The 26,875-nt window shown below is 35.3% G+C and overlaps 1 protein-coding gene across 1 annotated transcript in view; it reads right to left on the reverse strand.

Moving 5' to 3' along the window:
• ARHGAP15 (Rho GTPase activating protein 15) overlaps positions 1-26,875 on the reverse strand; it is a 687,458-nt gene that overhangs the window by 532,102 nt on the left and 128,481 nt on the right. The window contains exon 6 of the mRNA XM_081584873.1: positions 14,754-14,843. Coding sequence (XP_081440999.1) covers positions 14,754-14,843 — 90 coding nt within the window. The remainder of the gene's footprint in view (positions 1-14,753; positions 14,844-26,875) is intronic.

Here is a 26,875-nt window from a genome sequence, read left to right on the forward strand (position 1 = left end):
GTGTACATTTTTCAAAATTAAAGGACTAGCTAGAATATTTAATTCCAAAATGCAAAGCCATATGGACTTCATGTTTTATCCTAACTAATGGCCTTTTAACATGGAAGGTCATTTTCAACTTTTAGGAACAAATTAAAAAATACAATTTGCAATATAAATATGACAAATATAATTTTCCTAGGTCATCTGCAAGCTTTTCCATCAGAAGCACAGAAATCAGATTTCTTTTCTTTCTCTCAGAAACTCTTGAAGTGCCAAAACTTTTCAGCTATATTTAGACTCTCCAACTGTAGTTCTATCTGCTCCTTCTTACAGCTCAAATTCTGGGTTAGAATCTCTATAGTTGCTGGCCTATCAATGACCCGTTACAACCCTGGGTCTTGCTGGTCCAGACTATTTTTTTTTTTAAATGGCATAGATATACAATATTCTCTGATTTTTAAGAGGCCAAGAAAGAGACTCTCTTGAAGACTCTGAACATACTGTCCCAAGAGCATATGCTATGATTTTTTTCCCTTGTAATTTTTCAAGCCAAACTGTGTTGTCTCCACCTAATGTTGCAAAAACATTGGGTGAAAGCCCAAAGTGATTCTAAGGCTCTGGTATGGTTCTGTGTAACCTGGCATCTTTCCTGGAAGTTAACTTTGTTAGGCAGCTATTTCAATAAATAAAGTGAGTAATAGAAAAGACACACGACCAGATGAAATGGCACTACCTGCATTTTCTCTACAACTCTGTAAGGAACTGCTGCTGCTGCTAAGTCGCTTCAGTCATGTCTGACTCTGAGCGACTCCATAGATGGCAGCTCACCAGGCTCCCCCATCCCTGGGATTCTCCAGGCAAGAACACTGGAGTGTAAGGAACTAGTGCTTGTTAATTATTAGAAGCTGACACCATGAACTGGGGTTCTACAATCTATCCAAAGGCCTTTTATACTGGTTGGATTTTATTTTCAAATATATTATTTTTTTCTCATAGAAATCAAGTCATTGAATTTTATTTGTAGACATATTACTTGTATCAATTAGCTACTGCTCTGTAGCAAACTAACCCAAAATTTAGTGGCTTGAAATGGTAATCATTGATTTGTTTACAATCAGGAATCTAGGCTGCTCTTAGATATTCTTGAACAGTGATATGACCACAAGTCCTCAGGTGAGTCAGTACATTGGGCAGCAAGAGTATTTTGGGGTGCCAGGCACACATCCACTTGGCTATCCATAATTTAGCAATGCCTGCAGCAAGCTTAGGCTATGGTGCAAGTTCTTTGACTCTAGAATCATACGACTCAGAACATTCAATAAGAAATTATGGTATAATGCTTCTGTGGAGTTTGTGACAGATTATAATAAAAGCCTCATAACAACGACCCCAGGTTTGTGGAGGAAGGCTTTGTCACCTTCAGTAAAGATATTCTCACCAACTAAAAGTAATTCCTGGCCTATTACTGGGTCAGAAAAAAGACTAGGCACCTGATCACAGGACATCAAGTGGTGATTTGACTTTAGCTTCCCAAGATGAGCTGGGTATTGTAAAATTCATTGACTAATAATCTTGGGTAACAATCCATGAAAGGAAATGCTATATTTAGAATTTGGTCCAATCAGGTCCACAGGGCCTAAGTAAATTACATTAAAAATACAAAGAACATATGGCTCAAAAACCCATGATATCTGTCACTGTTGGGCTAGTGCTTCTCCCTGAGCTTGCACCTATGGCCTCATGGAAGTTCTTAAATGCCAGCTGATGAAGGATGAAAACACTCAAGCCTGATTCCTGAATAGGTCACCTCAGTACATTGTTGGACATCAAAAATATGGACTGCAGCTGCACTGCAGCCCTACCCTTGGGTGACCCTGTAGGCCAGTGGTGAGGAGAAATCTTCCCATGGGGAGAAATATAAGAAGTGAACTTGCTTGGTTAACTCTGTAGACAGCAGGGTAGCCTGAGGTAAGCACATAGACTGATTTACAGAAAGGAGAGAATGGTTTTGCTTGCCAGCCAGAGGCCTGGAAGGAAACAGTCTGGAAGACTGAAGATAAAGAAGTCAGCGGACTTATGGGAGTGGGCACAGGCCATGAAGATCATTGGTTTCAACTTAATGTCTTAACATCTACCACAGAGCAAGTGTACCAGATGACTTAACAGTTGAAGTCCTCTAACTCTATCTTTGGACTTCCCTGGTGGTTCAGAGGGTAAAGAATCTGCCTGCAATGCGGGGAACCCGGTTTTGTTCCCTGGGTTGGGAAGATCCCCTGAAGAAGGGAATGGCAACCCGCTCCAGTATTCTTGCCTGGATAATCTCAGGGACAGAGGATCCTGGAGAGTTACGGTCCATGGGGTCTCATAGAGTCAGATGTGACTGAGCGACTAATACTTTCACACAACCTCTGTCTTTAGCCACTTAGAGCTTGTATAATACACTCATGAATGAAGTGGCCATGGTAGCAAACACTGAAACTATGCACAGACCCCAAGCTATGGCTCCCTCTCACCAAGGCTGACATAACCTCTATCACTGCTGATTGCCTCAGGCTTCTAGCAGCAAAAGCAAAACTGAACCCTTCAAAGAGACTACCCAGGCACCTGATAGCAAACTGACTATGTCAGAGGCCTTCATTTGAAAGTGGATCCTGAATATCCACTGTTCTTACTAAACAACATACTATTTGGAAGGAATCAACCTAATAAAATAGCAGAATGACTTCATAAAATCTTAGTTAAGGTGGTAGCTTGGGGATAAGACCCTGTTTGGTTAGGGTGTTGTATTCTAAGCTCCGGTACATACATACTCAATCAATATATGGTACATGTTATAGTGTCCATAATAGTTAGAATGTATGAGTCTAAGGATCAAGAGATAGAAGCAGGAGCAGCTCCTGTAGAAACCTATTTGCGGCACTGATGCTTTTGACTTTTTGCAACTTGGCTCAGCTAGATGAAAAATTCTTGTTCTTGGGATGGGGGATGAGTTTGTTTTTGGCAAGGAATAGTAATGGAATCACTGAACTTAAAGCTATAATCACTGCTGTTTAAGTAGGGATACTCAAGCAGGGGACCAACAGGCACACAAAATAGCTGCTACACTCATCAGGATAATTGGCCCTATTATGATGAGAAGGTGAAGTTGCTTCTGTACAATGGAGTCGGAGAAATGATTCAGGAACTCAGGGAATTCACTGAGATGTATATTGGTGCTTCTGTGCCTGGTGAGAGCAGTGAACTGTCCACTGCAGCAAACAAAGCCTGGAAATGTCAAAAAATTAAGAGCTTTAATCTGTCAGGTCTCAAGGTGAGGAACATCTAGAATGAATGGAAGAAGAGGTAGATGATAAACATCAAATATGGCCTCAGAAACAGTAGTGGTAGAGGAGCGTAATTTATTCTACAATTAGCTCTTTTTTACAAACTGAGGCCAGCCACCATCTTGGTTAACTTGAGGTCCAAGTCACTTTGAGTATTTTAAGAGGGGAACTGCATCACATACTTCTTGGGTCCTGCCTCACGTCCTCTTGGCTTTACCTGTGACACCAGCTGCAGCTGGTATAAACAGTTCTGTGAGGGCTTCAAGTCCCTTTGTCCTGACTACATCTTACTTCAAGCATATACCATATATCTTTCACTTTCTGCCACAGATATTCTCTAGTATATGGAGTAGGACACTAGAAGGAGTCTTCTTGGTTCACAGATATACACATTCAGTCTGAAAGTCAAAAAGATTTAAAGATACTATTTCATCCTAATCCAAAGGGATGAAAAGCTGATGAACAAATGCACCATCCTGTTAATCCTTGGATGAAAATTCTGACATATGTTCTAGTCACTTCGACCAACTCAGTAATGTCCCTTGTAGTGCCTTTTCATCCTACCCTGTTTCACTCTTGCTAGTTTTGAATTCCGGCTTTCTGGGATTATCTCCCAAATAAACTAGTTGCAACACAATTCCTAACCTCTAATTTTGCTTTGATGAGGAGCCCAGCCTTAACCAGAGGGCATATATGGCCAAACTACTTGCTTAAAGAGAATTCCAACCTAGCTTCCTATGAAAGGAATGGACCATTCCTCTACTGAGATACAGCTGTCACTGTCATAAAATTTAGCATAAACAAATACACTATCAAATGCCCTGCTATAAAATGTAACATCTAGTAATTATATACTAAAGGATTTAAGGTGACATCATTCATTACAGTATTGAATGATTCTCCTGGTTGGATGGGAATTTAGTGTTAAGTAGCTATAAAAGCTGCCAAAGGCAAATGTTATTGAAACAAACATTAGCAACTTATGACTACAACCTGGAGCATCCTAACCATAACTACTACCTCTATTATGGAATCATTAGAAACCAATATAGGTTGTATCCAAGATAATTAGGAAAATAATTTACTTGAAATTTTATACTTATGGATGGAAGAGACTGGGGCATAATCATTATCATTTTTACTTTCTTTGTAAGGCTTTATTGTTGTTTTTCACAACCTATTCCTAAATAGAGACAGAGGAGGGGTAGAGAATTGAGTAATCAATCTTCCCAGGGAAAATAAGCAATGTTCTTCCATGAGTCAAATTAAATATTTTGAGGAAGAAAACATTTTAAGTAGCAAAAGTAGGTATTATCAAGGGTAATATCAAGTATGCATTCACAGAGTGAAAATCTTAACCAAGAATTTAAAAATAAATTCCACAGTCTTACTTTAAGAATAGGCATTTACACATTTTAATTTTTTTGGAAAGGATAATATGCTTTTGAAATTATGATTCTCCAAAGTTAGTGCAATGGTGATTTGTTACCTGACTTTTACTAAATAATAAGGTGGTTTAAAGATGTAGGCAAATATCTGGTAAAAATTGAGTATTAACTATTAAATATCAACCCTGAGAATTCAGGATTGAATTTCAACTTTCTTCCTGGGGTAATTTTAACTCATTATTCTCTATACTCTTCAAAGACTTGTGATCTACATAAATATCCACTTTATTGATCGGAAGTCTCATTGCATACAATGAGGCATTCTACAGTTATTAGAAACTTAGAACATACACTGAAGTTGCAAAGATAATCTCATTGCTTCTGATTAAGAATGTGTTAATGCACTGATGCTGAAGAACCATCAACATTTCTTAAATTACATTTTAACTATATTATTTCTTATTTAAAAAGTGTAGCATGACCTGAGTATTTGTCATTTAATTTGTAAATTCATGAAAAAAGATGACTTCATAAGTCTCTGAGTCATTAACAATTAATCAGATTTATTCAACATAACAATCAAATGACTGGGAAGAAATCTTGAATTTTATGAAGCCCTACACATTTCTCTCTTTTGATGCTGTAAATTATGTTATTTTCAAAATCAAACTCAGTGAGTGGTAACTTAAAAAAAATTCATGTTTAGATCCAAAAGAGGGATTACAGTATCTCACATACATCCTTATTTAAGCAATACAGTATATATTTAGATTCAATAAATCTTCCTAATATTTGACTACATATTTATTTTCTAACAGAAATGAGTGTTGATAAAATTCATCAGTCAATAACAGCCAAGAGTAACTTCCTTACATAAGTCATGGAAAATACACTTTCATGTTCAGGACAAAAATCACACAAGTATTGCATTGATTCCCCTGAACCCTCCATTCCATGACAGGACAGAGAAAGGACTGCCATCAGATTAATGGCCTCTGGGCCATGGTATTTCAGGTTTGTATTTTAAATATTCCATAAAGCAAGCCCTCCACTGAACGCCTCGCCAGAGCACCCAGCCAAATCGCATCAGCGAAGTTACTGTTGGAACGCCAACTCGCCACCAGATGGCAGCAATGCTTTTATGAATAATGCAGCATTATGCGCAGTCCATCTAAGATTTTCTATGTTAATAATAGAACAATCCTTACTTTAGTAAAAGATTTGTTCGTAATGAGGCCAGCCATTTTTTTTTCATGTCACTAGTTATATTTTGTGGGATCTATTTTCTTTCTAGAATTACAGCCCCCCAAAATATTTATTTTCTTACACATTAAACATTAAATTGCTGTTGAATTTCATTTTGATGTCGTGGTAGAAAATGCCTGTGGCTTGAAACAAATATTTTCCTTTCTGATGGACAAATAACATCTGTGGTTGTAAATGTTCCAGTGTAGCTGTCAAAAGAGAAGGGTTTCACATAATTTCCTGCCACCCTCATCAGTACATCCTACACATCAAAAGAGCTTACTCGAAACCTCCCTTTGCATGATTTGATTTCAAATCTATCACAGATCTCAAATACCAGAAACTTCTATTCTACATGATCATGGGTGTGAGAAAAACGAAGCATTGTTCAAATTCAAGTTTTTTAAAATCCCCCCAAATTATCAAGGTCTATATTACTTGGGAAGAGAATCCTCAATATTAGTGTTTCTTTCCCTTTTTGAGCAGTTTGCACCATTTGTTAATTTTCCCACTGTAAATTTTTTTGGTTTGCACATGTTCACCAAGGAAGTCAGACTTAGAATTTCTCCTAGTGCTGGAAATAAAATGTTAGGCAAACTGGTGGGATGAAGGCCAAGCTTTCTACTAAAAAAGAAATTCATCTAAACCTTCCTTGAAAGTGAATGCCCCTTCCTTGGTCAAATCACCGCATACTGATCTGTTATCTGAAAACAGTTTAAACAGCTTCCTTCCTGATTCTTCCCAGGCATTAGGCATTTCATTTCATCCTTTCACTTAGGTCATCTCTCAACATCCTGTTTTATTAAGATAAAAGAGCAGCCTCCTCTCTTCTTTAAATACCGAGAATCTTTAACTGTCCGGCATTGTTCATAGCTTCGCTTTTGAATATTTGTTTTCTACTAAATTTTTAGTAGCATATTTACGTATATATTAAGAGACTGCATAGATTCTACAAGTGGCTTCTCTAGTTCTGTATGAACACTGGCATTTTCTTTTCATTTTAACCTTGGTTATTTTTTGTCCTTGTGTACATTTCAAACCTTTGTTTATGGATGCTTGCTTTGTTATTTTCTTATACTGCTTTAAATACTGTTCTGAGGTTTGAGAGTTCTGCTCACCACTGCCCAGATTTCTCTCCTGCTCAGTGCCTTATGGTATATAAATGTTGTGAATATATATTCTCTTGCCTTCAGATCCAGCCTCATTACTTTATGTTTCTAAAAATTGAATGACATCAACTATTTATCTGCCAGTGATCCTACACTATCCAAAAGCACTCAATTTTATTTCACCCTGTGTCATCCTTATGGACAAGCTATAAAATATGATACCATCTACTGGCCCCATCTATTATGTAACAACTTTAGGGATTAAATCCTTCCTTCTTCTGGAAGAAGTCTGCTTGCTATTAAAAACAAAAACAAAAACATATTCATCATGAAATAAATATGGCTTCTCTCCTTTAAAATACAAAATAAAAACTTGAAACAGATACAAAAAGGAAATCAGTTGGCTTGAATGTTGTCTTGCTAGCATCAGTGTAATCTTTTGTACTTAACAAGGTGAAAATTACAAGTGGAAAAACAGTAACACTTGATGAATCTGCTTTGATACCATGAAATCCCTCATTGGCAGTGGTGGCTTTTGCTCAGGTGGGTGTCATGAAGTCCTAGGTTTGATTCCATGTAACTCAGCTAGCCACGCTCTGGTTCTGTGATCATGGGGAACTGCACTGTTAGCCCATGTAAGGCTCACTGACCAACACATCAGTTCAACCAAAACATCAAGAAACAGAGCACGTTTCATAAGAGGAGGGGATGTAAATCATGATGTCAACAAATGAAGAACAGCATGTTGCATTTAGCTTGGTGTCAAACTAAACTCCAGAATTTATTCCAAATGGACAACTCTTGTCTTTGAGCAGATGGAGCCAGCCCCTTAGGTAACACACACCTATCCTTTTTTCTAAAACATTAGAAGTATAAGAGGCCACACTGACATTTTCTTTTTTTTTTTTTTAATTTTGACTAATTTTATTTTATTTTGGACCCTTAAAATTTTGGTTCTCTTGGCTAATCTGGGACTGAAAGTTACTAGTGTGGCTATTGTCAATCTTTACTCTCAACCAGTAGCATTCTACTCTGAAGATAGTTTAAAAACAAATGAAGAAAGTGTGATAACATTGTGCCCTCTGATAGTTAGTATAACAAAGAAGCTGTGCAAATGAGTCCATATCTTCATAGACTACCAAGCCTCATGGTATCACCAGTCAACATAATCTTCCTATTATTTTCTTTGATGACACACTCACACTACTAGTATTTTAACTCTATACTTCAGATTATACCTGTTTTTTCCAGACATATTTATTATTTCTGAAAAGATGAATCAGAAAAAAAAAAAGACAGTGGTTCCCAAGTAACATGGGCTGAACAAATAGTTGTGTTTTTCATTTGAGGGATTTACTTGCCATCCATGGACTTGTTTCTATTTCTCTTTTTATCAGTCAGATTGTTAACTTACTCTTTGAGTCTCACCTTGAGGTCTTGCAATCTTTATTTCCTGCCTCCAGATTCTCTACTGTGCAGTGAAATTTATACACCCCTAATGCTAATATTCTTAAATCAAGTCGCCAATTATGAAAAATTATCTCATTGCACTCATCAAAATTCTTCTGTGCAATCCCACTGGTAAAAATGAAGTCAAAATCATAAAAATAATTCTCTCTTCCCCTTCAATCAGGAAAAAAAAAATGTCCTGGTATCTCATCAGGAGAATAAAAGATTTACTATTGTCTCTTATTTGGGGGCATAGTTGTTGCACTTGTTTCTAAGTTCCCTTTTTCAAGATGTTCTCAGTAACTTGGTAGAGGCTTTCCAGGCAAAATGCTTTTCTTAAAGTGTTAACTGGGATATGACATTAATTAAATAACTTGCACTGATTAAATATTACATTAATTATACTATTTGTTTATAGACTAGGATAGTAAAAATAATTTCAGTTTGAGAACACATATTCTTAGACAATGAATGAAGAGATTTTCAATGGTACATTTCACCTTAGTCTCTTGGTTAAGTTCACAAGGCAGAACAGAGAATACATGTGGAGCAGAGACCCTGAATTGTATTTCATAGAGACCTACCTCCCCTACCCATAGTCTTCCCAAATCCACATCTGGAACTGTTCTCAATGCACTGTGAGATGATGTGGTTAGATGATGAATACAACTCAGTCTTATTTATCTTAAAAATCAATCTTCTGAATTTGCTTTCAAATACAGGACTGCTTCATTTTAACCTTAACACAGACGGGAGGCAGGTTAGTTAAAGTTTCTCTCTCATTTCTTTGGCGTGATAAGCTGTAAGCTGGAGGAGGGATCTTACCCTGGGTTCTACATAAAGTTACAACTGACATCGCCAAAACTGGAACACACGTCCCTAGACTCCTGTGTTCTCTCCCCTGTACCTTCTGAATGATGGATGAATATCTAATAGGTAGATAAAATGATTGGGGACAAGCAAGAAAGGGAAAAAAAAAACTGTATGAGACATTAAGGCTGCTCTTACTCTGGTTTATTTTTAATGCCATGCCTTTTAAGATACTGTGAGTAATTCTCTAAAGTGAAACCAGCTTTACTCGAAATCTAATGCATATATGAATGTGAAGAATCATCCTTTTGCATTTAGTCTAACTACAAGCATTGAAAAATGAAAGAGAAAATTGGTAAAAGCTCAGATTTATTTTAAACCACCACTTTTAACAGAAGGAAATGGATAAAAGCAAAATACCAGTAGTTTTCCTTTTGGCTTAAAATGACATTTTCCAAGATGTTATTAAATTATCTTTGCATTAATAAACTTAAGTAGTACTTAAAGATTTTAAGCTAAGACATATTCAGATCAGGAAGAGCAATCAAATTATGCTTAAATGTAAAGCATATCCATGGACAATATTACATGAATATGTTGAATATACATTATAGCCAGAAGACTCCATCCAAAGTCACAAAAGAAATACAACTAATGATAAATCTATTCTGAGATTTACTTCTAGGGACAGAACCTGCTCCCTTGAGATATTTTTATACATTAAAAAAGAATCTCAGATCCAAGAAATTTGGTCATGATTTTTGTTGAGGTTATAAACTGGTGGTGGTGTGGGGGGGAAACAGACTTTCATCTTGAGTCATTTAATTTTTTCTGCCTTAAAAGCAGGCAAATGATAAAGTTTTAATCAGTCATAATTCATTAAGAGTAAAAATATCTTATTTAAAACATGTAATGTGTAGATGAGCCTGTTGCATGTTTATGGATGCATTTATTTTTAATTTTATGAAAGAAAATTCAGAAAAACTGAGACCTAGTCACTTCTAGCTCTGAGAAAAGGTTTAATTATTTAAAATGAGAAATTACCTACTGATGTAATGAAAAGGACCAAGAAAACAGTGTATTTCCTATTCTTTACCCTCATTTTAAAAAGTGACTGGAGTTGACACTCAGAAATCATCTTGGAGTGCAGAGCCTATAATAGTGGACACAATTTCTTAAAAAAACATTATGACAGTGAATTTTGTATTTTTATTAAAAATTCAATTTTAGCCTTAATAGTAACCGTAGCATTGGTTAAAGGTATATCCAGTCTTATGGTTTAAAAAACAGTATAGGATATAGTCTCTACCTTTGTATATTCTTGGGGGGGGGCAAAATTAATTTACATGACAGGATTAAAGAATATTCTAGTACTGAATTAAAAGGCATGGGATTAATTAAAGTGCTTGGGACCATCATATATTTAACAAGGGGGCAGCTCCTTAGAGGTTGGGAATGTTTTAGAGGCATATTATCTATTTATTTGAGAGCCATATCGTGAACTCCTTTTCCCCAGACTTTCAAAAACCTTTAGCTCAGAGAGCCTTCTGTTCAAAAAAAGGAAGGAAATCTGAGTGAAAAATTTCCTTCTACTTTGAAACAAGAAGATACCAGAAATTTAAAAATTACTTATTGTTATAAATTGTTTTGCAACCATTTTCTCAACTGAATGTCCTGTTAAAAAGCTTTGTAAATGCTTGAGGTACCCGTGAGGAAAGAGAAGACGGTGACAGAAGCACCGCTTATGTTACAGATGCTGCCTGACAACACTGCCATCCTTTCACATGGTTTTATTTAGTTATTACAACTCCCTCTCTGTAAATGACATTTAGGATTATTTAAGATTATGTTGTAATCCTTTTAATCCTCAGTGCTTTAAATTTCAGGCTAAACACCAAAGAGCAAACTAGCACTTAGCAGAAATGTTTAAAACATGTGATTTGAACATAAATCTTTTTATTCATTCTTTCCCTGATGAAGACCTAGTGTTGCTCTTAAGTTAACTAAGAAAACTTGTACCACAGTTCATTTCAAATCATTCGGTTGCTAAATGCTTTCTCAAGCTACATCAGACTTGTGATGGTCCTTGACAATTATGCTAAACGAAGAATTGAACAAAAGTTAGCAGCAATAAACATTTACTACTTTAGTTTAGAATATGTATGACCTTTTTTTTTAATAAGTGCAATACGTCTTTCAGTGTTAGTGTGTGGGAAGAACAAGTGTATGGGAAGAATCACTCTATTTCCTAATGTCAAGCTATTAGATGTGGATTTACACATTGACATATACATCATATATGCACACATCTATATACAATTATACTTTTTAAATACATTATGATTTGTCTAGGTATGCTTTATAATGGAAGTTGTTAATAATTTAAAAAAATATGTTATTTATTATTAAGGTCAATTAGGAAAAACTGTCCTATTATAAAATAGGCAGATGTTCTTAAGCTCAGCCAGTGAGCATCATTCTGATTTACTAAGAGTAGCTGAATACAAAATCTAATTAATTAATGCTGTCACAATTATGCTATCATGTACCAATCAAATAAGAATGAATCTATATCAAGAGTTTTTAATGACTGAAAAAAAATCCGACTTTTAAGACAAAGAAGGAAATGAACAACTCAATGTCCAAATGACATATACGAAGGAAACAGATGAAACCCTTCCATTCTTTGTGCCACAAATGTTTGCTTTTGAGTCTTTCAAGCATATCTCAGGCATATGATTTTTTGTTTGCTTTCCTCTTCATTTTAAGTTTATCTTCTTTAGAGACATCGTAATTATGTGGCATATAATTGCTAATCCATCAACTTTTTCACGACAGATTTCAAATTTTAAATTATTTCTAATTTTGCTCTTCTTTGATTTTTCTTGAATAAAAATCTCAATAGTCATTAGATATCTGTAATCTATAATTCATAGACTGAGATTGAACACCATGCCTAATTCAAACTTGGAATTCTAAAGCTATTTCTGATGTAGCACATCAGCTAAAGCTGTGATGGTCTTTTTCAGTTAGGAAGAAATGCTTCATTATTCTGTAGGTAATGAAACCCTTGAACACACACACTCACATACCCAACAATACCTTAATACCATGTTTTTGAGATATAATCATGTTTATTCTGATCATTTGAGAGTTATACCAGCTAATGTACCTAATCAAATATTGATGCAAGTCATCTAGATTTAGCTCTCTGGAAAATCCTTTCTGATGTTTTTTCATTAACAACTATAAAAGCTATTATATTGTTCCTCTCAAAAGACTTACTTTCATGGGTTGCCACTATGGATAGGAATTAGTAAATTTTACCTAAGCTTATGTGTTTAGGTGGTGAAAAGATTTCAACATGACAAGAAAACCACATGATTCACCCTAAAAAGAATGAAGCAGGAAATGAAATCTTAATCTTTCTTTGTTTTATTATTCACAACATCCTTATCATCACCTCTTGTTTTTCTAAACTAAAGGGTACAAGACAAAAACTGGTAACCTAGATGCAAGAAAACTGAAGTCCCATGAGCTACTCAGGTACCTTACAAACAAAACTAGCCGGTAAGATTTTCACCTCTGGAAAACTAATAAAATGAGAATAGTTTTAATATTTTTGGAAGTATCTACATTCAGAAATATGAAAAATGAGTAAAATATTATAACAGAGGTAGCTAGTCACACTCAGAGAAAGGTTAGGATGACACATATTATCAATATAGGTGGTTTAACTATATATCTATACATATTACATTCATAGCTATTTAAAATTATACTTGAATGTTTTTCTTCTATATTCACAGCCTGTACACATCATTCATATTTGATTATCATCATCATTTGTGATCTAATCTAACTCTTCATAAGGTTAACGGAAGAAACAGAAAAGTCTTCCTTAATTCAACTCTGAGGGTTTCTATTATCCAATAATTATGTCAATACCAAATTTTAACATCTTTATTTTACAACACTAGTAATTAGGAGGCTAAACTAACAACACAAAATAAAAACTAAACGCCTTAATTCACCTTATCCAGTTCAGAACTAGCCATACTAATGATCTAGGTTGTCATAGAGGCTAGGATTATAACACCAAATTTTCTTATTTATAGCAGAATTAAAAAAGCAATAAATTGGGAGACAGAATATACCACTGATCTACAATTCCTCACTTTAAAGCACAATTTAATTTTACTTCTTGATTCTGTACATTCACCTTCTAATCACTTTTGATTTTAGTCCTTTGATTTTTTTGGCAAATATATTTAGTTTTCTATACTTTATTCCTTTTTTTTCTTCTTTCCTTCCTTTTTTCCTTCTTCCTCTTCTTTGGGTTAAAATAAAAACAAAAACAAAAACTCTAACCTATAAAAATGAATGCTAAACAGAATTCAACTATAATCAGAAAAAATAAGTTATTCTATAATAATGTTGAAAGTGCTTTTTTGATTTTTTGTTTTTTTAATTACTATGAGTCCAAATTATTTGGCTAGAACTGATTGAGCATCTGAAAAATGCAAAAACAAACTGAAAATCAGGTTCTTCTTCTCAATGAGAGATCAGATAAGAAATGTCACCTACCTATTCTTCTATAAGACCCTATACATCAACATTAGTGACGCATTTAAGATAGAGCTGATTTTTCTTTAAGGCCTAAAATGGTCTCAGAATACATTTAATACAATAATTATAACGATCTAGTTCCTACTAAGTGATATAAATCCTAAAACAAACCTATAACATTCTGGGTTACTTTGGAGATCTAAAAGTAAATTAAATGTCATAGAAATATAGAAAAAGTATCAACTTCTGTAATCTGAAGTTACTAATTACCAAAGGGATTTTAGTAACATCATACGTGAAATATTGTTTTCCCATTTCCTTTCTTTGAGGGATTCATCTGGTTCTTTCCATTCAAAGCAGCATGATTAAAATTATCAATCAGTTATTTTTTCAAAAAAATAAATTATATATTATGAAAACACTGATTTCTATCACTGTTCAGCTCTCTCCATCCCCCAAGATACACTGGTAAATATAATTTATGACTGGAAGGCAGGAATGGCAATGAATGCAAATAGTTTATCATAATTAGTGAATCTTTGTTTACGTCTGAAAATCCTACACTAAATCTAAGTAAGCCAAGCATTCTAGGTTTGAATCCCAAACAGCTATCAAATACACTGTAAAAGTCCATGACTTTTGGGTATATAATTAATCACCACACAATAAATGTTTTGTGTTTAGATAGCAACCAGTAACCAGGGAAAAACAACAAACAACCAAAATTTGACAAGGAAGATAAGCCAGTTTTTCACAATGACCTCCGCACTAGTTCAAGCTCATGAAAACATCTTAACAAGGTAGTCTTGTTTTGATTACCCAAGAGAGCTAAGATTTAGAAAGAATAGGAACAATTTGAATATATGTAACATTCTTACCTGAAAGACATTCTTTCTGCTTGATTTTTCCTTGGCCCACTCAATATGTGCTCCACACAAATCCACACTTTCTGGTTTGTTCCCAGCTTTCTGTAAACAAAAATGGAATAAAAAGAAAAAGCACATAACACTGGTGATGCATGTCAGAAAAAAATACGTTATTGATTTAATAGCTATATATTAATGGCATAAAGGCTTTCTTCTTTCTCTTTTCCAGTTTCAAACAGATATTCTCACACTCATGTTCACTGCAGCATTATTTACAATAGCCAAGACATGGAAATGACGTGTCTATCAACCTATCAATGGATAAATGCATAAAGAAAGTGTTTATATATATATATGTATGTATATATATATAAAATAGTGTTGCTTTGTTGTTTAGTGGCTAAGTCATATCTGACTCTTTTGTGATCCTGTGGACTGTGTAGCCTACCAGGCTCCTCTGTCTATGTGATTTCCCAGGCAAGAATACTAGAGTGGGTTGCCATTTCCTTCTCCAGGGGATCTTCCCCACCCAGAGATCAAACTCAGGTTTGGCATGCGGATTCATTACCACTGAGTCACCAGGGAAGCCCATATATAATATATAAATATATGCATACATATATATGTAAGTCAGGTAGGGTAAGACAAATTCTTCTTGATCTCAGATACATGCAGAGTCTGAAAGTCTAACTCATAGAAACAGGGTGGTTACCATGCACTGGGGTAATGGGAATAAATTTGTCAAAGGGTACAAATTTTCAGTTATATGATGAATAAGTTCTGGGGATCAAATATACAGCATGCTGACTATAGTTAACACTGTAAATTACTAAGAGAGTAGACCTTAAAATTTATAACCACACATATACACACACAGAAAGGTAACTATGTGAGGTGATGAATATTTTTAGTAGCTAATCTTAGTGTGGCAATAATTTCACAATATACATGTATATCAAACCACCACATGATACACCTCAAACTTACACAATATTATTTGTCAAGTATATCTCAAGAAAGCTAAAAAAAAAGGAAAAAATAATAAATTTAAAAGATCAGTTGTATGGCTTTTAAGAATTCACTTTTCTGGCTTTTAAGACTATAGACATAAGTGCAATATATTTTTATATATTTGTATTTAGTCAATTTAATTTAGATCAAATAGATTATGGAATGTGCTTCCTTTTACACAGTACAATGTGGGTGTTACTTAAATGCTGTTTTTATTTCAGTAATTCATAGTAATCACTTAATGGTAATGTCCTCTATATTTGTCTCTTCATATTTGCATTTAGTTCAAGTGCATCATACTTACATAACTTTAAATCTTCATAACTCTGAACATTAAAATAAAAACTTACCTGCTTGGAAAATTTCTTTACTATTTTTAAAGAAAGTTATTTAAAGCCACATTTCAAAGATTCCAACTTTTTATATGTTCTGAGCTACTCTAGGTTTTCCTAGAGATTAAGTTCCATTTTCTCAAGCCATTTTCAATAGAATACTTTAAGTTTTTAGTATACAAAGCTTATAATATTTTTAGACAATTTTTAACAGTATGAACTTAAGGTTAAAACATAAAATTATGGAAAAATAGTAAAAAAATGTTATAAGAAATCTATCCACAATTTTTGCCTCTTACACACTATGTTCTATCAGTTTACAGTAAATAAATTACTTTTCAGAAGAAGCCAGAAATAAGGAGTTTTTTAATAGCAAATTTTGAGATTTTCTTGATATTTGGCAACTCAAAAAAAATTTTTTGGAAACATTGTACAGGCCAAGCACAACTTTCAGGATAAATTCAGTTGGCAAAGCATCAGTTGACAGCATATCTTTCTTTTGTTATTTGGGGTTAATTCCATGGGAAACTAATCAAGATGAGCGTGTCTCTTATGAATGCTTCAGACAGTAAAATACTTTTACTATTTTCCCATACTCCGCAACCCAGGTGATCACTGCTGTAGAAAATCTTAAAGCATGATAATGATGTTTATTGTCAAGTGATTTATGACATAGAGAAATTAAGAGCAATCTGTTTCTACAGTTACTTGAATTATGGGACACTCAGAACCAATAGAAATAATCATCAATAAGCATATGTAAGAAAAAAGAGTATCTTTCCCACATAATAAAATCAGGAAAAAAAAAATGAAAAGAAAAGATTTTACATAAGAAGCACATTTCATGGGCCAAACATTTCTCTATGTATTTTATGGCTATAAATTCTTTTAATTCTTTTTTTTGTTGTTGTTGTTAATATAAATCTTTATTTTTATTTTTTTTAATTAGTTTATTTATCTATTTTTTATCTTTACAATATTGTATTTGTTTTGCCATACATTGACATGAATCCACCATGGGTGTACATGTTTTAATTCTTGTTGCACCTGTATGAAGTAGGTACTATTATTATTATCATATTACAGGTAAGAAAATGTGTCAGAATGGTTTGGTAAGCTTTCCCAAGGTAACACACATAGGAAAGGAGGAGCCAGTATTTGAATGTTAGCAGCGCCCCTTCAGAGTCTGTTTTTAACTACCGTGTTGTCCTTGAAAATTGAATATACAGTGTGATCATATTCACGTTAAAACATGAAACATTTAGGGAAAAGAGATGCTTTTCTCACTAGACTAGTACAGACATATTGATCTTGTTTCTGTCTTTCTCTCGTAAACTTGATCTTCCCACGGGGCTTTTATACCACCTGTTTACCTGGAATACCTCCCAATCTTCACATGGCCGACTCCTTCTCCATCAGATCCTAGATAAATGTCACCTTGTCAGAAGTCTTTTCTCCAACTGTCTTATATAAAATAGTGGCATTCCAATATTATTGATTACTCTCTACCTACTTATTTTAATTTTACCACAGATCTCTTCCTAGTTGAATTAATATACATAGTTTTATGCTGTCTGTTTTTCTCCCACTAGAATTTAATTCCCTGATCTGGGAACTTGCTTGCCTTTTCCTCCACTATTTTTCCAATGTATGGAACCATGTCTGGTAACTAACTGTTGTTCAATGAATATTTACTAAATTCATAAATGAAAATGGACTCCATGGACTGTAGCCCATGAGGCTCCTCCATCCATGGAATTTTCTAGGCAAGGGTACTGGAGTGGGTTGCCATTTCCTTCTCCAGGGGATCTTCCTGACCCAGGGATTGAACCCAGGTCTCCCGCATTGCAGGCAGACACTTCACTGTCTGAGCCACCAAGGAATTCCATTAAAATGAAAATACCAAAGTGCAATTAGCGTTTATGCTTTGGAGGGAAGGTTTGGACATTTTAAAATTTCCAATTTTATACCAGTTAGGGCTTGTACTTGGTTTACTGGTTAAGCAGTCTTTGTTTTGTGAGTTTTTGCTTTGCTTGCTCTGTCCATTACTCTTAGTCACCTCCTAGTGCTCACTCATGTGACTTTGACCCATATCTTACATTCTTCATGAGCTCACTGCTTCACCTTCTCTCCATGGTTAATAATCTTCATTCGACCTTTTGCTTCACTGATCCTGCTTTCTGAGTCATTCTTATCCCACCCCGTCATGCTTGGTTTTGAGGTTACTGAAATCTGCAGACCTTTGTGTGTTCTCCCAGTGTCAAGCCCTGGATTTCACTTCCTTTCGTGTCCATCTCTGTGTCCTGATTCAGCAGGCAATTCAACCTGCCCCTCTCTCTCCATCATTTGATGATTCACTCCACTCTCTCATCTACGTTTTCTTCTTCTACAATCCCTTTCATATTCCTCAAATTTATAGAAATGACTTGACTACTCAATATAGTAACATTACAAATAATGGCCACCTACTTAAGCTGGGCTTTTGACTCTATGCAGAGATACTTTCATTACTATTATTGTGATAAGGACATTTAACATACCCCTGAAATCATTGCCAAGACTCATGTCATGAATGCTTTGCAGAATTTTTATGTGTTCCTAGTCAGTTCCCATTTTTTGAATGGCACCTCTCTTCCAAAGCTTTACCTTTTTCAAGTTATCCCACCAAATGGCTTACTCATAATTCACAGAGGTCACAGAGCCCTTGTGCTAGAACATTCACCATTCTTCCCACTTTCATAGTTAGTCTGTGTAATCAAAATGAACAAGCAGAATATATTCTATATGTCTTCCCTCTGAAAGTTTTATATCAACTTCTTTATTTCCTTACAACAATCTTGTGAAGTTAACGGCATGGCCTTCAATTGACATGTGAAGAAACTCAGGCAGAGAGTGGTTAAGTTTATTGCATTAGCTCATACACTTAATAAGAGCCTCAGCTGAGATATGGATTCATTTTTATCTGACTCCAAATCCCAAATCCTTGAACACTGCCTCCCCTCCATACCTAACCTTTTCTCCTACTAGGCCACATAACATCCTTTTTAGGTCCAAAAATAAGAATTAACATATTCTATTTCTTCCTTGTTCCTCATTTCCCACTTTCATTTTGGTTTCCAGACTTCTCGACCTGGGTCTATGACTTTTGTCCCCATGTCTAATGAACTCCCATGTCTGGGCATCACAGTGACATCTATGAGCATCAAAAGCACCTGGTCTGTCAGTGCCATATAGTTCATGAACAGCTCACAAGGCATGTCCTGTTTTTCCTCAGGGGAAGAGATGCTCATTCTTCATCCCAAGAGTTTTCCTCTCTAGTTCTTATTTCCATCCAATCACATCCCTTATTTTCTCTCAAATATCCTTTAGCCTATAATCACACTGAGGTCACTTCTGCTTTAAAAAAAAAAAAAAAAAACAGAAGAAAGCAAGCACTAAGCCACAACTTCACAGTTTCTCAACCTTACCCATTTCCTTCTGTGATGACCAGGATTCTTCAGAGTTTCCTGTAGTTATGTTCTCTGTTTGTTCTTGTTCCATTCTCTTCACAATGTCTCAACCATTAAGATCAACAGAAACAGTCTGATGCTTTCTCATCTGTAAACATTCCAGCTGAACTCTGTAATATGAAATGCTGCTGGTCTTCTCCTTAAAACTCTTTGTTTCTCAAGCTAAGACAACATTTTCTCTCCAAATTCTTCACTTTTTATATGTCACCTTCTCTGGTTTTTTGTTTGTTTACTTGTTTTTTTCACTGACTTCACTTCCTCATCCCATTTCTTGGTGGTGGTGGTGGTGGTGGTGGTGGTGGTTTAGTTTTTAAGTCATGTCTGACTCTTGTGACCCCACTGGATGTAATCTGCCAGGCTCCTCTGTCCATAGGATTTCCCAGGCAAGAATACTGGAGTGGGCTGCCATTTCCTTCTCCAGGAGATCTTCCCAACCCAAGGATTGAACTTGGGTCTCCAGCATTGCAGTTGGTTTCCTGTATTGCAGGTAGATTCTTTACCAAATGAGCCACCAGGGAAACCCATTTCTCAAGTGTTAGTAATCCTTGGTTTATGGTTCTAGACCTTTATTATTTCTCATAGCTTACAAGCGTCCTTTGGGTTTTGCTCTTGCCTATGATCTGATCCATCACTTATACATATGCTAACTTCCCAGTGGTTTCTTGTCCCCAGAACTCTATTTTCTATCATTAGGATGTAGCACAGACAACTCTGTGAAATCACTGTCTTCTCAGAGTTGCCCCCCCCTTCTCTATTGCTCATCTTGGCTAATCATTTCTTTACCTCCTTTACTCTCCTCATATTTTTAATTCTACGCTTTCCATCAATAGCCACAAATTCCAGAACTAGATCACAGTCTCATTCAAGTCCTTATTTTCTCTCATCTGAATTCCTCTCCATGCTGTTTCTTCTGATCGCAGGAAAGACCATTTCAATTCATTCTCTGTGTTTCGAATTTTTTTCTAAGGTATAAATCTGAAAAATACTTCTTCTAGAAAATTTATTATCTACAGAATAATGTACAAATACCTTAGCAGAGTATACAGGCTTCTTTTCATTATCCTCCAACCTCCTTCTCGGTTCCATTCATCCCTCTTTCTTCTATATGCCAGCAATGCTGAAGTCTAGGCAGTTTCCAAAATGCAACATCCTTTCACAACTCTCTATATGGGGATCTGAGTGTACTTGCACCCCTTTTCATCTGGAATACATTTATTTCTCTCTTCATCCACTTTCTTTGCCTGCCATCTGCCATAATCCTGCTCCGTTTCATGATGTAACTCCAAAATAACCTACATGAGGCTTTCCTTCACCTCTGTAGGCACAGTCACTCCTTCTCACCATTTTCCCTACTCTGAAACACACTTTTTTTTTGACAATTTGTTTTGTTATCCACACATTACAACTAATTTCTGATGTGTCTCTTTCCTCCAGTTATACAATCAAAACAAGCTGGATTTGTCTTATAAATCTTTATTTTCCTAAAATCTAGCAAAGTGGCGCCAAGTAAGCCCTAAACAGAAATCCGTTAACTGCTCAATCAATTTACAAACTGGAAACCTGCAACAGAAAATTTCCAGATTCATTCCAATATATTAATAAATAAAATTAAAAATACACCTCAGAATTATAGTTTATAAAATGAGAAGTATTTGACATAAGAATCACAATAGTCCCATTTATACTGACCTTTAATAGGAACTAATCTTATTGCAAAATTGAAGGCCAGAAAAAGCTAAAGAGATTTTGGTAAAAGTCTAGCAAATAAAATTAGCCACCTCAAGAAAAGAAAACTAAGTAAATGAAGGGCTATAGAAAAATGATCCTAATCAATCATTCATTTTTACAAATTTAAAGCAAAAAGACCTAGGTTTGGAGGACAACTTTAGGGATTAGGCTTTTTTAGAGGGGGAAATTATCAGCATTGTTAAATATTGAAATAAGTTGTTCAGAAAAGTTGCAGAATTTATTTGGAAGACAATCAAGATTTTATTCAAGAAGTCTGAAATTAAAGAATCCTTTAATAGAAAACATTTCTGATTCTACAGCTATAAAACACATGAAAAAGTCTGCTAAACTACATGATGCCAATGTATCACATTGTACATCATTATAAAAACGTACTTTTAAAAATTGACTAAATATAAATTTAAGTCTAAAAGTGTACATAGATTTATTCTGGGTAAACTTAAAATATAAATGACTGATTTTTAAAATATTTAAATAGAAGTATTTAAAAGTTACTTCTTCTAGACAATAAAACATAAAAAGCTCTTTGCTAGAAAATGAAAAGTTATTAAAATTTGACCTGAGGTCTTGTCCACTTCTGATTTTTATTATTTCTTAGTCCATCTTTACCATTTCCCAATAATAGTGGACAGCATATTCTCTCCACAATATATTTTTCCCTGACTTAGATTAAACATTTGGGATTAAGTTTCCCATTTTTCTTTATGGGATATTTCCAGGCTTTTAATGTATATTAAAGAAATATCAAAGGCCAGATGCTCTTTTGCTTGATGGCATTTTCCATGATGAAGACTGGGCATGTGTGTGGGCAACAAATCATTGGGCCACTCATTCTCATACCCTTATTACTCGACGTGGTTGAAAAAAAGACAAGGCTCAGATTTTATGAAACAGGTTATTAGCTACCATTTTTTATTTTGGATTAATTGCTGTTCCAGAATATAGACTCAGATTGTCCTTATCAGTTTGAAACATGAAACACCAAATCTGTTTAGAGGAATTAAGTTCTATCACATAACTGGTTTTGTTTCTGGAAAATCAATCATGCAGGAGGATAAAACTCACTTATAAATTCTCATTTTGGCAAAATGATTTAGGAAAGAGTGCTGAATGGATACCTGATCTTATTAATGTCTAAAGTATGGCTGCTGTCAACATAGAAGTGGATACTTTGATTGTAAGATGTGAGTTTTATGTATATGAATATAAATGGTGTTAATAATAGCTGAAATTGTTTCTCCAGTGAAATTTCTCAGTACAAGACCAAATCAAAACAGATTTTCAGAAAAGCAAAGCCTTGTTAGTGATCTGGAGCACTAGAATGTTACACGTTTGTTTACTTTGTTTGTTGAGGAGAAAGTATTCTCTCCTTTGAAGAAGAACTTATTGTATTTATCCTGAATCAAAATCTTGCAAGAATAAATATAAAAGCTTCCATGTTTGCTGCATGCTTATATTGCCTTAAATTTATATTACATAAAAACTATTTACTTCTGCAATGTGAGTAGTTTGGGCATATTTTTGATGCCTCCAGCAGCCCCTCAGATTCCCCCCTTAGACCCTCATTCACTCAGTTGGCCTCAGCTGTCCCTGTAGATGGCCACTACCCCATCCTTTCCTCCTACAGACTGCTTCATGCTCTCTCCAGTTTATCTGCAGCTTCTCTGAAAATCATGGTGCACCTGCCCAGTTGCCCTCTCCAGTGTCTCTTTGAGGCTCTGTGTAGAGTGGTAGCCAGGATGATAACACATCCTCTTTACCCTTTCCCATCATCTCCTGCCTCACTTCCTTTTTACTTCACTCTCTGTGTCCTGGGCTCATGCCTCTCAAATAGAAGCATGGGTACTTACTTTTGGCTTTGTTTTCTGGAGAATTAGGACTGAGACGATCAGTATTTCTTTCCTATGACAGGGAAGGGTAGCTCTCCACTAAAATGTGTGCAGTGCTCCCTCTTCAAGAGTCTAGACTTTCCTCTGGGAAGTAGCTCAACCAGCCAGAGGCTGCATTTTATCTATCCCCCTTTACACCAACCTGTGGCCACATTACTCATTCTCATCACTGGAATGCGAGTGAGAACGATGTGAGAGGCTTCTGAGCTCACAGCTATAACACAGCTTGCAGACTTGCCTATGCTGTCTTAACCTTCCTTCAACCGCCACTCGGGGATGACAGAACCGAGAGATGGCACAAGCACCGTGCAGCAGAAAACTGACCAGGGATATTTGTTTTGGTCTATGGTATGAGTAAGAATCACGCATACCAAAATCACTCACACCAAAATCACTACAGATGGTGACTGCAGCCATGAGATTAAAAGACGCTTGCTCCTTGGAAGAAAAGTTATGACTAACCTAGACAGCATATTAAAAAGCAGAGACATTACTTTACCAACAAAGGTCCGTCTATTCAAAGCTATGGTTTTTCCAGTAGCCTGAATGGATGTGAGAGTTGGACTATAAAGAAATCTAAGCACCAAAGAATTGATGCTTTTGAACTGTGGTGTTGCAGAAGACTCTTGAGAGTCACTTGGACTGCAAGGAGATCAAACCAGTCCATCCTAAAGGAAACCAGTCCTGAATATTCACTGGGAAGGGCTGATGCTGGAGCTGAAGCTCCAATACTTTGGCCACCTGATGCAAAGAACTGATTCATTGGAAAAGACCCTGATGCTGGGAAAGACTGAAGGTGGGGGGAGAAGGGGACGATAGAGGATGAGATGGTTGGATGCCATCATCGACTCACTGGGCATGAGTTTGAGTGAACTCTGGGAGTTGGTGATGGACAGGGAGGCCTGGAGTGCTGCAGTAAATGGGGTTGCAAAAAGTAGGAGACGACTGAGCGACTGAACTGACTGACTGATGAGTAAGAAATGAAGTTCTGAAGAAATTCTGAATTGCATTTGGACAGTGAGTAGTGTTTTTTTCTTTTTATTTACCTGAAATATCTTTACGTTATTGTTAAGATTAAGACAAGGATTTTTAATGTATAGTCATTAAGTGGCAGTTTTGTGTTTGAATCTAGCTCTGGTTCCAAAGTCTGTTCTCTTAACCACTATGCTCTATTGCTGTATGTAATAATAATAATGACAATAATAATAAATAAATGTATTATCTTTGCTTTGTGCTAGGCATGCTACATTGATTTTCTCACACAATCTCACAATAGCTCTAGGAAGTAGGTACTCTTATTAACCCCAAACTGCAGTAGAAACATCAAAGAATTGTAGCAACAAATAAAATGTGAATCTAGGATTCCTAACCCAGGTGGTCTGACTTAGAGGCTCCTATTTCTAGAGCATTTCAATTTAGGAGTGAATTTTAAAGGAAGAATAAATACATACATTCAGTAAATTTTAAAATGCACTGCAGAGTAAGTTCACTTCATCTTAGAGAAATGTAAGCTCTAAATCACATGTATTACATTGACCAAAATGATAAAACACAGAGACTCAAGCTTCATAATTAAAATAGTTTTCTGAAAGAGCCTAAGGTGAGGTTTATTGGACAGGAAGCTACTATCCATTTATAAAGCATCCTATCAATTTCATAGATTTTTGTGGTTATTAAAAATTATGTAAGATACAGAATTTATTGTGGTTAATGGCCAAATCTTGAGAATATTATAACCAGAGAACATGGACTCATTTATAGTAATATCGATCACTTGATTTCATTTTTTCCTTACAGAGTTTGTGTTAATCAGATAATAGAATTCATTTTTCCTTTTTTTTCCTTTTCTTTCTTTGATATCCACCTGTCATCCTTCAGATTTTTGACTGTTTTTTTCTGTTAATTTTTAAATGTATGATGAGACCATATGATAGTGCAATCAACGGCTGTACTAATTACCTGCCCCCAATATTAACCATGCTGACTTTGCCAGAACACTATTATTACAAGAATTAAGACATTAATCACAGATTTAAAATGGCTTTGTTATGCTAAGGTTGGTAGATCTATTGTATGCACCTCTGTTGTTATGATTTTTTTGAGCAAGGATCCGAATAAGGGCTTAACACTCACTTTACAAAGATAAAATCATTCCATATTCATTTTGTACAGAATACTCAATAATTCATGAATAGCTTTCTGATTAAAACTGTTTTCATCTTTTTGCTAAATCACATCATTTTACTCCCATAAATAAGTCCACTTTGTTACTAAAGTCATGCTACAGTGAATGAACATTAAATATATTGCATTATTTAATTAATGCTTATGCTCATTATCTGCATTGGAAGTAAACAATATTAAGAAAAAGTAAACAAATTATTTTAATGAAGGCTTTCATATTACTCTTTTTTTGCTTTGAAGGTTATGGCTGAATGACTGGTCTAAAAACGTTAATAGTTTATTAAATGCCTTGGAAAAGTTTTCTGTCATTAGAAATACAATTTGCCAGTGTTTGCCTCTGATTAGAAATATTAGTACAATGCAAAGTGAAAAACATAAATGTAGCCAAAAAATCCAAGTTACATACATAGTCAACATGTAGTTTCCATATTGAACACACTGGCTTTAGAACTGTATGATTTGAGGGGAGAAATGGTCCCTAAAATGCTTATAATACTTCAGAATTTATGTCAAAATTGATACTAAGTTTTCTGAGTATCATGTGATAAATATAAAAGGAAGTAAGGTTCACTTGGGCTGATTTTGGGTGGATGTGGAAATGAGATACTTCCTAATCAGAAATAAAGTTTGCACAATGCATTTGTTTCAGTAAGGAGCCACACTGAACATAATTCTGGTGTCACATGAAAATACCTCCCTGTTTGAACTGGTGCTCACTGATGTGCTGATATACCCATGTTTGGGGCACAACGTATTTTTCAGCTCTCCTTAGATGAATCACCCTATTTGCTTTCTTTGTATGAGGACTTCTTTACAAATGACCAGATTGCTAAAAGATCAGGTCATGGGAGAATATGAATGTATATTTTGAGTGAGAAGATGTCCTGTGATCTACTAAATGCATTGGGCCATAATGATGACAGATTTAGCTGTTTTGCTATAATCTTTATCAATACCAGCACAGGCCTTATTGCTCTCATCCATTTCATAGATCTTTAGAATAGGTTTTTCAGATAGTTTAACAAGTCTTATCTTCATTTTTTAACTGTAGGGAAAAAAAACACTTAATTCCTCCAAACTGTCTCTGAAAACTCTAACTCTCATAACTTGAGGATATGCAGTAGTTGGGGCTTCCTAGATGGCACTTGTGGTAAGGAACTCACCTGCCAATGTAGGAGATATAAGAGACGTGGGTTCAATCCCTGAGTTGGGAAGATCCTATGGGGGAGGGCATAGCAACCTACTCCAGTATTCTTGCCTGGAGAATCCTCATGGACAGAGGAGCCTGGAGGGCTACAGTCCACAGGGTCGCAAAGAGACAGACACGACTGAAGCAATTTAGCACATATACACACACAGAATTGAGTCGGCCAAAAGGTTTGTTGAGGTTTTTCAGTAACATCTTTTTTGGCCAACCCGATATTAATGATACAGGGCTCCACAGTGCCTATAGAAAGAAA

The sequence above is a fragment of the Giraffa tippelskirchi genome, chromosome 3 (genome assembly GCF_054371585.1).
Source record: "Giraffa tippelskirchi isolate mGirTip1 chromosome 3, T2T-mGirTip1v1.2.pri, whole genome shotgun sequence".
In the NCBI taxonomy this organism is placed as follows: Eukaryota; Metazoa; Chordata; class Mammalia; order Artiodactyla; family Giraffidae; genus Giraffa; species Giraffa tippelskirchi.